Genomic DNA, 11,384 nt, shown 5'->3' with positions numbered 1-11,384 from the left:
CACTGTACAGATGAGTCACAGATTAAGGCACATGATTAAGGCCATACAAATAGGAAGGGACAAAATAGATTCAAACTCAAGTCCACACTGGCCCCTGAACCTTAGCTCTTATATGTCCTGCTGGGCTTCCTAGAGAGAAGGCCCTGCTCTTGTTTTCACAGGGCTCCCAGGCCTTCACCAGAGGCTTGAAGGCCTTCCAGAGCATCTGGGCACACAGAGTGCCCCCACCCCGGTGCTCCTCTCTTTGGTTCCGATTCATGTCACCCACACAGGCCCAGGGCCCTTTTGGGGTTACACACCACTTGGAATGGTCTTCTGTGGCATTGAAGGCTGGCCCAGCTGGCCCAGGGAAGGCTGTCTGAGTCACGTCAAATACATGCTGGGCCCTGGAGCAGTTGGAGGGCAGGATACCGGAAGATCTCTGCCAGAATTGGACCTGCAGGGTACTGCCAAGGGCTTCCGCCAGCCAGCCAGAGTACAGGTCTGCAGAAGATGGAAGGAGGGCATGGACAGGGTCAGGATCAATGCTAGGGATTCCCTAGGCAACTTCCCCTCTCTGAGCTGTTTCCTCAGTTGTCAATTCCTGGCCATCTGGAGGATTATAACATTAAGAGTAATAGCCCTTACTAAATGCTTTATATGTATCACTTTGCACACAGCAGCCCTTTCAAGCAGATACCATTACTATTCCCATTTTTCAGACAGGTAAGTTGAAACCCTGATTAAATCATGTATCACACAGCCAGAAACCAATACTTGAACACAGGCATGTTGGTTGTTTACCTTGCATGTGATTATGACTCAGATGTGTCCCAGTCCCTACCCAGGACCTGCCCATAGCCACCAGACAGTCCCTCTGCAGAGAAAGAGTTCTCTAATCATCAACCTCAGGCCTCACCATCTCCAAAGTTTCCAAATTTGGCAAAGCTCTGGAATGTGGCTCCTTTCTTTGATGTGAGTGTTACACTGCTGTTCCACGGTCCCTGGCGAACGTGATGGCCCTTGACTACCTCCTCCAGGTAGGGGAATTTCTGGGCGAAGTCCCCTTCCAGCCTGTGGTCATACACCAGCGGGTAGGTATAGGTCAGCTGTTTGCCTGGAGGGCAAGAGGAGAAGAAAATGAGGGACTGTTCTAAGATTCTGATCTGGGAATCAGGGACTCACTCACCCTGTCTCCCTGTCTTTACTCACTGATATCCAGAAACTGGGTGAGAGGAAAAGATACACAGATCAGGGTCTGCCCATATTTTTGGGCACCAGGAGGCCAGCTGTACGCAGCAGAGGAGGCATGTGGAGGGAAGTTCGGAACGCTGTGGATCAACCAGAAGCCCCCTTCTTGGTCCAGGAGCAGCACACCTGAACCAGAAATTGGAGTTGATGGGGGGAGGGGACTGCTTGAGACATCACAACAAGCACATGTGCAACCAGGAACACTCTCACTCTGTAGGGGGCCCGGACTGCAGGACCAGTGGGCAGTGGGCAGTGAGTGTCAGGACCACTGCTGAGTTCAGTTTCCACAGCCATCAGTTCTTATAGTTCAGAAGAAGGACCACGTTGATTTAAGATAGGGAAACAGATATCCAGGGCCTGCCAGAGCAGCTCACCCTCAGACACAGGCAGGTCAGGAATTAGCTGAAGAAGACGCATAGGGAAACCAGAACCTTCCCCCAGCCCCCAATGTGGCCTCACCTTTCGTGTGCCCACGACTGGAAGAGTCCTTAGACTCGCGGGATTCAGGCGGTTGGTCATTGTAGAGCACAAAGGTGAGCTGGGGAAGATGGACAGGGACAACGTGAAGGTTCCCTCAGGTCAGGCCCACCCTAGAGTCCCACCCCAGGTTCGGCCGGAGGCGTCATCACCTGGCTGTTGTTTCGGTACAGCGGCAGCAGGCTGCGGCCCACAGCGCCGGTGGTGCTACTGATGAACCCCACGCCGTCGCGCCAGTCCTCTGAGTATTCGTCAAAGTACTTGTACCGCAGCCCGTTCTGCGTCGCATCTCCCGACCCTGTGTGGGCCGGCAGCTTGTAAACGACGAACCTATAGGTTGGGGGACGGACAGAATGGAGGAAGACGGGAAGGCACCTGTTTTCTCCTAGGAGTGCAGCAAGCCCCACTGCGGCTCTGAGGAATAGTGGGTGCCCGCGCACTCACCAGTCCACAGGCTTCCCCGAGTCCCCGTAGCACGTCAGGGTTCCTACAGGGACCCAGAGCAGCGCGGTCAATAGCAGCGAGCTCAGCGTGGCCATCGAGCTGGGGTCTAGAAATTTGTCTCGAGAGGGCGAGGCGCGGGGTCACGAGCTGGGCCAGGCCCGGCCCCTGGTGACTTTCACTTCCCCAAATCCGCCTGGGAACCCAACTCCACACATCAAGAGGATGGAGACCCCGCCCGCGAGGTGAGAAGCAGAGATTTAAAAAGGCAGTCCAGGATCCTCCCAGGGGCTGGACTCTTTTTCTGGCCGTCACACCCATCTGAGTCCGCCCCCGCCCCACCTGAGTCCGCCCCGGATCCGGCTAGCCTGGGGCCTCCTCCCGCTTCCGGCCGACTAGTCTCTAATAGGCTCCACCCTCTGGCTCGGCCCAGACACGCCCTCTCAAGGCTAAGCGGTTTCCAGCGCCCGCCTCCGACTCTGCTCCTGGCCAACCACAGCTCACGTCCTTCTGCTAGGCCCTGCCTCTGTCTCTTTCAATTCAGGCTGAGTGTGCTTCGTCGCTCAGTCGTGTACGATTCTTTTGAGACTCCGTGGAGTGTAGTCCGCCAGGCTCCTCTGTCCATGGGGATTCTCCAGGCAAGAATACTGGAGTTGGTTGCCATGTCCTCCTCCAGGGATGGAACCCCAGGATTGAATCCAGGTTTCCCGCATTGCAGGCGAATTCTTTACCATCTAAGCCACCAGAGAAGCCCCATTCCTGGCTAATCCCAATGAACACTCTTCTATTTAACGGCACTCTTTCCCCGGTTTACCCGTCAGAGGCAATTTTGGACTTTATCCTTTCCTGCCTTACAGCCTGAGGTCCACCTCGTGTGACTTGCTCCTTTAGAGGGAGCTTGTGCTGTTGGTCCTCCCCGTTTTCATTCTGCATGTCCCCCCACCCCCACTCCGCCACCGTACAAGAGCTAGCCAAGGGGTCACTTTGGATCATGGTAGGGTGAAGGATGCTGGGGCTCTGGGACCGAGCTGAAGATTCCTTTTAAAAAAAAAAATTATGTATTTATTTTGGCCACTCCACAGGGCATATGGGATCTTAGTTCCCCAGAGATCGAACCCGTGCTCCCTGCAATGGAAGTCCAGAGTCCTAACCACCGGACGACCAGGGAATTCCCTTAGGATGCTTGGTGGAGGAAGAAGATTCTTAAGTAGAAAAGAAGGCCCCTGTGAATGTTCCTGGGCTTCAAGGCAGGAAGCAAGGACAATATAGCCTGACCTTGGGGTGGGGGAAGGAGGGGGGCTGCAAGGCAGTCAGTGCCCAAGGAAGGTTGCCCAGTTTTAGGAGATGAGTGTGTAAATGTGTGTTGTTCAATCGCTAAGTCGTGTGTATGGCCCCCCAATATCAGTTCTGGGGTTACAGCTTCTTCCCAACTACCACAGCCAAAATCCACAAATTCAGGCCAACACAAGTTTTATCTGGGAGGGGCATTTTTACAGGACCCATAACCATTCACAGCAATGCCAGCCTCTATGTGGAGTTTCAGGTCTCACAGTGTGAAGCCTTCTAGAATCAGGGTCTCTGGGATGCCTCACCCGCTCACTGTCTAGGGTCACCTGTGAGCTGGTTTGATGGTCCAGCTCTCTGAGAGTCTGTCTCTTTGTCAGAAGTATCTGGGTATTCATTTGAGTCCGTTTATTTAGAGGTCTGTCTTGCTGGGTCTACGTGATCGTGGCTGTCTGTGGCTGAGGACCTGTGGGAACTTATGTTGGAGGCTCTCCCAGGTGCATCTATGGGCCAGTCCTTGATCTTTTGCTGGATCTGTGGGGCCTAGAGTCCAGATGAGGATTCATCCGAGGGAAAACCACCCTGCGTGGATCCACTCTTGTTCCAACCCCAGTCCCCAGGAAGGTCCAAGTGCCAGAGGCGGGGCTCAAAGATGACGCTTCATGTGCAAGGCCAGATGATCGGAGCGCGAAAATGCACGCGAACAGAGCTGGCAGCGGAAGGGGCGCTGTCCTGTGTGTTTTCGGTAGTGACGGGTCAGCTCGTCGGAGCGCGCAAACCGCCAGCCACAGCCGTCCCACGTGCAGGCGTACGGCTTCTCCCCTGCGGAGATGAGGAAGCCTTGAACACCACTGTCCACCATACCTGGTCCCAGGGTCTTCCCTCCTAGCCTAGGCCGGGACTGCGTGCATGCTAAGTCGCTTCAGTTGTGTCGGGCTCTTTGCGACCCCATGGAGCCTGCCAGGTTCCTCTGTCCATGGGATACTCCAGGCAAGAATAGTGGAGTGGGTTGCCATCCCCTCCTCCAGGGAGTTTTCCCCACCCAGGGATTGAACCCGAGTCTCTTATGTCTCTGGCATTGGCAGGCAGGTTCTTTACCACTGGCGCCTAGGGTGAGGCCGGTGAGGCGCCCAGATCGTGAAATTTAAGAAGGCTTTCACTCTCGGGGACGGCCTGAATCTACACCCAGCACCGACATCTGCGACCTCTGTACCTCTTCTGTACCTGCTGGCACCAGGCTCCTTTTCATTTCCCGGGCACAAGTCGCGCTGTCTATGCTGCTGGCCCTGCTTCCCGTGTCCTCACGTCCTGCCCCAGCGTACTAATGCCCTCCCAGTTTTTGTCCTTTGGCACTGCTCCCTGTGTTCCAGGCTCTTTACTGTACCAGGGGACCCTCCAGCTGCTCTTCAATCCTGTTGTTGGCCTTGATCCTTGAGCCCCGAAATCCAATTCGTGTTCCACGCCCTGTCCCGGGTAATTACTTTTTTCCCTCAGCTAGACTTGGCCCCTCCTCCCTACGTTCCTGGATAGGTCTGTACACGTGGCCCCATCCCCCTAGGCACAGGCCTCCTTCCTCCTTCTCCTGGCCCTCTATTCCATGTCCCAGCCCTTCTTTGGCTCCTTGGGTCCCCAGCTTTTCCTCCTGTGCCCACCCTCCTCTGTTTCCAAGCTATTTATCTTCAGACTCCAGGAACTGCCTCTCCATCTGGGCCCCTCAAACTAAACCTCCTGAGCTCCAGCACGCCCCCTACAGTCTGGCTAAGCCACTCCCTCTTTATATTCCTGGCTACGGCCCCTGAATGGCTTTCCAGATGAAAAGTGAGTAAGTCGCACACTATTTGTCTTTGCGGTCCCCTGGACTGTAGCTTGCCCAGCTCCTCTGTCCATGGAATTCTCCAGGCAGGAGTATTGGAGTGGGTTGTCATTTCTTTCTCCAGGGGATCTTCCCGAGCCAGAGATCGAACCCGGGTCTCCTGCACTGCAGGCAGATTCTTTACCAACCGAGCCCCAGGCGGCGCAGTGGTAAAGAATCCGCCTGCGGATGCAGAAGACGCAGGAAAGGCGAGTTCGATCCCTGGATCTGGGAGACACCCCCCCCCCCCCGCCCACGGCAGAGAGTACAGTCCATTGGGTGGCAAAGAGTCGGACACGTCTGAGCACGGCGGCCCCTGAACCCCTTACTTCCACTTGCCCCAAACCTGAACCCTGCGTCTTTGGCCCTGTCCTTGGTATTCCGGCTTTCTCGCCCGCGGCCCCTCCTCTAGCCCCGCCCCTACACAGCTTGTCGGGCTCTCTGCTTTTCGGCACTTCCTTGGTCCAGGTCTTAGCCGTTGGTTTCCTGAAATGTTTTCCGAGTTCTCTCTCTGTCCCACCCGCCTTCCCCTTTGCTCTTCGGCCGACTCCTGAAGTTCCAAGCATCCCAGCTCCCTCAGCGTAGCCCTTTGCTTCGACTTTGCTTTAGCCCTTCCTCTTGCTCCAGTTTCTAGCTCCTCGACAGCTCCCAGCTCCCAAGGCCCCGCTCAGCCCGCCCAGCCACTGCACCGGGGCCCGCCCCCTCACCTGTGTGCGTGCGTAGATGCGCCTTCAGGTGCGAGCTCTTGGTGTAGCTCTTGCCGCATCCCGGGTGCGTGCACGTGTGCGCAGCCTGCCTCTTGCGTGCCCAAGATCGCCGGCTGCGCTTGGATGGCGCGGCCTCCGCGGTCCCTCCTGGGTCTCCTGTAGTCCCCCCGAGTCCTGCACCCGTCGTCCCGGGCCCTAGACAACTCAGGAAGGAGTGGGGCGAGGCGGGGCCAGGTGCCGGCGCCTGGAGCCCGCGGAAGAGCTGGAAATGCCCTTGGTACTGCGGCATCGGGTACAGCGCGGGGTACCCGGACAGCAGCCCGTAGGGGGCGCCCGGCGCTGCAGGCACTGAAAGCCCGGTCCTCGGGAAGTAGCTGCCGGAGGAACACGCGCCCGGTCCCGGGTACAACGGCTGCAACGGCAGCGCTTTGGGCTCGGGGGTCGGGATCAGGGATGGGCCCACGAAGGTATCGGGAGCCGCGGTTCGTGGGGCCGGGCGCGCCCAGCCCAGGTGCTCCTCAGGGCCCAAGAGCCCAGCCACCAGCCCCGGGCCGCCCGCATACGCGCCCAGAGTCTCGGGCGGCGGTGGGAATTGCGCTCCGGAACCCTCTCCGGGCGCCAGAGCGCAAGCCTGAGGCGCGCAGGTCTGGGGCGCACCGCCGGGCTCTGAGCACGGGAAGTTGGTGAAGAGGAGATCCAGGTCCCAGGGGGTAGCTGCGTCCCTGTCATCATCTTCGTCCTCCCCAGGTGCGTTCTCCAGTTCAGGCCTCACGTGGAGGGGTGGTCCAGTATGTTCGGGGGGGCCCGGGCCCAAGTCCTGCACGTCTTCAGAGCGCCACCACTGGGGGAAGGAGCCGGTAACATGGAGCTTCAGCGGACACCAAGGTATCCTGCCCATAGACGGCGGGGGCCGGATGCCCTGATGGGGGCAGGCTGGCCAGAGGCTCCGTAAAGGGGTCTTGTTTGCTTCTCTGTCATGCCAGTTTGTCCCACTCCCTCACACTTGTCCGTCTCCCCCCCTCAGCCCCCCCAGCTCCAGAGACGGTCTATCGGGTCAGGCTGGAGACAGGAGATAAGGCTTATATTATCTAGAGTCTCCTGCCACGCTCAGGCATGGGGGAAGGGTTGGCAGAACCAAGAATGGAAGGCTAGGGGAGGCTCAGCCTTGCCTCAGTTTCCCCCAAGAATCTTCCTCCCCTTCCAGGTCCCCTAACAAGATTAATTCCTGGGTGTCCCCTCGCCACAGCTGTCATTTCCCTCTTATATCTGGGGGTGTCTCACTGAGCCTAGATCCCTGTGTTCTGTTCCCAGCCTGTCTTCCATGACAGAAATAGGACCTTAGACCAAGTTCAGACCCCTGGCCTGCACTGAGGACTCCCGGTCCTGAGCAGGGCAAGATGTGAATTCTAGGGCAAGATGCAGACCTGGCCCCCCAATTCTGTGGCCAGGACCCAGAACCCCTGCCGGCCCATGTAGACCCCCACCTGACCCCACCTTGAGGATGTCTTCTTGTGTGTCCGAGAAGGGGCCCAGGGCGGTCAGCGTGCTGATGGAGGGCAAGGCGGTCTCCGCTGCAGCCATGGCTGGCTGGTGCCCACCCTGGGGCTCAGGCCTCCTCTCCCTTGGCGACCTCGTGGGCTCTGAGGCTCTGATGGCCCCTTGGAGGGCTCCTCTCTGCCCTCAGCTGATTGGCTGCAGCCCCTGATAAGGGCCAGGCGAAGGCGGGGGTCACCGTTTCTGGGGAACAGACTTCACCCAGGCCTGTTCAGGGCTGAGTCTTGACTGACCGTGTATCTGAAGCCAATCAGATGTTCAGGGTCTAAGGGTTCAGGGGATAGGGGTTCAGGAGACGGGGGTTCAGGGGTTGGGCAGAGTGAGGCAATGTGTTCCCAAAGAAGGAGAAACTTGGAGGCCTGTTCTCAGCTACCTTCCTGGAGAAGAGGTGATGGGCACAATGGGGATTCTAGGAAGGAGCTTCAAGACCCCCTTGCCCGTGACCAGCGCCTTGCAGCTCTCCCCTTCCCCATAAACAGCAGCTACCATGCTGATGGCGGGACTTGGCATGAACTCCCTGCCAAGTCAAGCATTATCAGACTCCCCAGATGTTGGAGGCTGCTATCAGGTGGGGGCCCAGAACAGCCAAGGCTCTGTCCCCAGTGAGTGGGAGGGCCAGGGGCTGGGGATTAACTTGGTTTTCAATTTCCTGGGTTGTGAGCTCCCCAGGTCTGAGCCCAGTGGCAGGAGAGGCCCCTGCCAATCAGTGGTCACTGTTTACCATGGACAGCCCCGCACCCCACCTCAGGCAACTTGCAGGGGGAATGGGGAGGCTGAGGCTGGAGCAACTACAACTGCTCTAGATGGGGCGGGGGGGTTTGGGACGAGGAGGCCACCTACTCGCCTGGGGGGGATGGGACTGTTGCATCAGGTCATAGGAAGTACTTGATTGGGAGGTGACCCAATTACTGCTTCCCTTGTGGCTCAGCTGGTGAAAAATCTTCCTGCAATGTGGGAGACCTGGGTTTGATCCCTGGGTTGGGAAGATCCCCTGGAGAAGGGAAAGGCTATCCACTCCAGTATTCTGCCCTGGAGAATTCCATGGACTGTATAGTCCATGGGGTTGCAAAGAATCAGACGTGACTGAGCAACTTTCACTTTCTACCTCACAGTGGGGAGAGACCTAGGTTCTGCAACAGGGACTTCCACCATGGTGCCCAGGGATTCCAGGTGATGACACAGACATATAATTCACAGTCGCACACAGACATTATGCAATTGTATAATGACACAAATTCCTAAAGGAAATCAGTCCTGGGTGTTCATTGGAAGGACTGATGCTGAAGCTGAAACTCCAGTACTTTGGCCACCTCATGAGAAGAGTTGACTCATTGGAAAAGACCCTGATGCTGGGAGGGATTGGGGGCAGGAGGAGAAGAGGACGACAGAGGATGAGATGGCTGGATGGCATCACCGACTCAATGGACATGAGTTTGAGTGAACTCCGGGAGTTGGTGATGGACAGGGAGGCCTGGCCTGCTGCGATTCATGGGGTCGAAAAGAGTTGGACACGACTGAACGACTGAACTGAACTGAACTGAAACAAGTGGGCTTCCCAGGTGGTGCTAGTGGCAAAGAACTCACCTGCCAATGTAGGAGACATAAGAGATGTAGGTTTGATCCCTGGGTTGGGAAGACCCCCTGGAGGACTCCATGGCAACCTGCTCCAGTATTCTGGAGAACCCCATGGACAGAGGCGCCTCACAGGTTATAGTTCACAGAGTCACACAGAGTCAGACACGACTGAAGCAACGTCCCACGCACTCATGAACAAATAATTGTACAGTAGTGTTCACAGTAGCATTGGTTACAACCACCAAAAGGTGGAAACAACCCAAATGTCCATTAATGAGTAGATGGATAAACAAAAAGTGGCCCACCTGTGTGATGGAATATTATTCAGCCAGAAAAGTAATAAAATGCTAATACATGTTACAAGATAGATGATCCTCAAAAGCACACTATGTTAAAGAAGCCAGTTAAGAGAGGTCACGTTATGTGATTCCACTTATATGAAATATCCAGAGTAAGCATATCCATAGAGACAGATTAGTGGTTGCCAAGGGCTGGGGGGAGGAGGAAGTGGGGAGTGACTGCTTAATGGGTACAAGGTCTCCTTTTGGGGGTGATGGAAGGGTTCTGGAACTGTGTAAAGGTGGTGGTTGCACAACACAATGAACATACTAAAAGCCACTGAATTGTGCACTTTTTTTTTTTTTTTTGACTGCTCTGGGTCTTCCTTGCTGCACTCAGGCTTTTTGTTAGTTTCAGCAAGTGGGGGCTGCTCTCTACGTTTGGTGCATGGGTTTCTCATTGCAGTGGCTTCTCTTGTTGCAGAGCACAGGCTGTAAAGCATGCGGGCTCAGTAGCAGCGGTGCACGGGCTTAATTGCTCTATGGCATGTGGGATCTTCCTGGACCAGGAAGTGAACCCTTGACCCCAACATTGACAGGTGGATTCGTAACCATTGGCCCACCAAGGAAGTCTGAATTGTACACTTTAAATGGTTCATTTTAGAGAACTCCCTGGCTCCAGTGGTTAGGACTTGGCACTTTCACTGCTGTGGCCCTGGTTCAATGCCTGGTTAGGGAACAAAGACTCTGCAAGCTATGTGGCACAGCTGCAAAAAAAAAAAAAAATTCATTTTATGTTATGTGAATTTCATTTTATTCAAACAAAATGGTTGAAATTAGAGTGGTTTCCTGGAGCAGTTTCCTGGAGAGGAGAGCAATCTCTCTTGAGGAGATATCTCCTTGATTTAGGATAAGGACTAACAGGCATGTTTGGCTCTGGAAGGCGAGGCAAAAGGGTGAGGGGCCAGGGTGGGAGTTGGGGGGTGTGTGGCTGGGAGACCAGGCTTCTGGGAGTATGCTGCCAGTATAGATGACAGACTTCCTAGGGTGACAAGGCCTAAGTGTAGATTTGGGCTTCCTAGTGTGTATGCTGTCATCAGCTTCTACATCCCCTGTGCATCAGAGAACTCCAGTGCTCACAATGACTCCAGGGCAGGGAGTACTGGTGAAATGACAGGACAGAAGGAGGGAGGCCACTGGCTCCAGGTGGAGGGGGATGTCCAAAAGACTAAGAGCTATGCAGAATACCAGACATTTCAAGGTGGTGATTTACTCCCTACTGAGTGGGGAGGAGGGTTCAAATCATGGATATTAGAGGCCAGAAGGGCCCAGATACACCCAAGCCCCTTGGGGATATACAGGCTAGTGATCAGATTCAGACATAGTCTCAGTTACTCCCATCAGAGTCAGAGAAAATGTGTGAGACACAGCATTCTACACACAGACACGTAGGAAGGGGTGTTCCTGGGTGGGCAGGGAAGAGCCTGTCCTGGGAAGCAGGAAGACCGGATCCCAGGCTTGGTCCTTGTTTTGCACCTGGTCCATTTTTAAAAAATATAATTTTATGGAATAGGAAATAGCAACCCACTCCAGTATTCTTGCCTGCAAAATTTCATGGACAGAGGAGCCTGGTGGGCCACAGTCCATAGGGATCACAAAGAGTTAGACACAACGGAGCACTTCCTTCTCCTCTCTATCCCCCTCTGCCTTTTTCACTGCTGCTTTGAAAATAAAAAGATAAAAATATAATTTTATGTATTTACTTGTGGCTGTCCTGGGTTTTCACTGCTGTGGGGGCTTTTCTCCAGTTGCGGCGAGTGGGGCTCTTCTTTGTTGTGGTGTGTAGGCTTCTCATTGTGGCAGCCTCTCCTGTTGAGGAGCACGGGTTCTAGAGGGTGCTGGCTTCAGTAGCTGCTGCGTATGTGCTTGGTAGTTGTGGTTCCCTGGACTCTAGAGCACAAGCTCAATAGCTGTGGCACGTGCAGG

General features: G+C 55.3%; 2 protein-coding genes across 2 annotated transcripts; both read right to left on the bottom strand.

Moving 5' to 3' along the window:
- Window positions 1-12: 12 nt before the first annotated feature.
- Window positions 13-2,442, bottom strand: DNASE2 (deoxyribonuclease 2, lysosomal). Its single transcript, XM_068980829.1, has 6 exons — window positions 2,152-2,442; window positions 1,860-2,037; window positions 1,690-1,768; window positions 1,192-1,356; window positions 899-1,096; window positions 13-483 (listed from the first exon to the last, which is right to left on the bottom strand). The coding sequence occupies exons 1-6, from the start codon at window positions 2,244-2,246 to the stop codon at window positions 77-79; spliced, it is 1,122 nt and encodes a 373-aa protein (XP_068836930.1). The 5' UTR covers window positions 2,247-2,442; the 3' UTR covers window positions 13-76.
- Window positions 2,443-4,078: 1,636 nt separating this feature from the next.
- On the bottom strand, window positions 4,079-7,572 carry KLF1 (KLF transcription factor 1). Its single transcript, XM_068981453.1, has 3 exons — window positions 7,486-7,572; window positions 5,992-6,832; window positions 4,079-4,254 (listed from the first exon to the last, which is right to left on the bottom strand). Exons 1-3 carry the CDS (start codon window positions 7,570-7,572, stop codon window positions 4,079-4,081), a joined length of 1,104 nt encoding a protein of 367 aa, XP_068837554.1.
- Window positions 7,573-11,384: the final 3,812 nt, after the last annotated feature.

The sequence above is a fragment of the Capricornis sumatraensis genome, chromosome 9 (genome assembly GCF_032405125.1).
Source record: "Capricornis sumatraensis isolate serow.1 chromosome 9, serow.2, whole genome shotgun sequence".
Taxonomy (NCBI): domain Eukaryota; kingdom Metazoa; phylum Chordata; class Mammalia; order Artiodactyla; family Bovidae; genus Capricornis; species Capricornis sumatraensis.
The sequence above is the reverse complement of the archived record's forward strand: the minus strand, read 5'-3'. Positions and strand labels throughout refer to the sequence as shown.

What these genes read in the sequence shown, in the direction of transcription:
- DNASE2 (XM_068980829.1), bottom strand. Translation starts at nt 2,246, where the DNA reads ATGGCCACGCTGAGCTCGCTGCTATTGACCGCGCTGCTCTGGGTCCCT. An exon ending in TCGGGGAAGCCTGTGGACTG is followed by an intron (nt 2,038 to 2,151) that starts GTGAGTGCGCGG and finishes CCCAACCTATAG; the next exon opens with GTTCGTCGTTTACAAGCTGC. An exon ending in CACCCAGTTTCTGGATATCA is followed by an intron (nt 1,097 to 1,191) that starts GTGAGTAAAGAC and finishes CTTGCCCTCCAG; the next exon opens with GCAAACAGCTGACCTATACC.
- KLF1 (XM_068981453.1), bottom strand. Translation starts at nt 7,572, where the DNA reads ATGGCTGCAGCGGAGACCGCCTTGCCCTCCATCAGCACGCTGACCGCC. An exon ending in CACAAGAAGACATCCTCAAG is followed by an intron (nt 6,833 to 7,485) that starts GTGGGGTCAGGT and finishes TCCTTCCCCCAG; the next exon opens with TGGTGGCGCTCTGAAGACGT. An exon ending in GCATCTACGCACGCACACAG is followed by an intron (nt 4,255 to 5,991) that starts GTGAGGGGGCGG and finishes TCATCTCCGCAG; the next exon opens with GGGAGAAGCCGTACGCCTGC.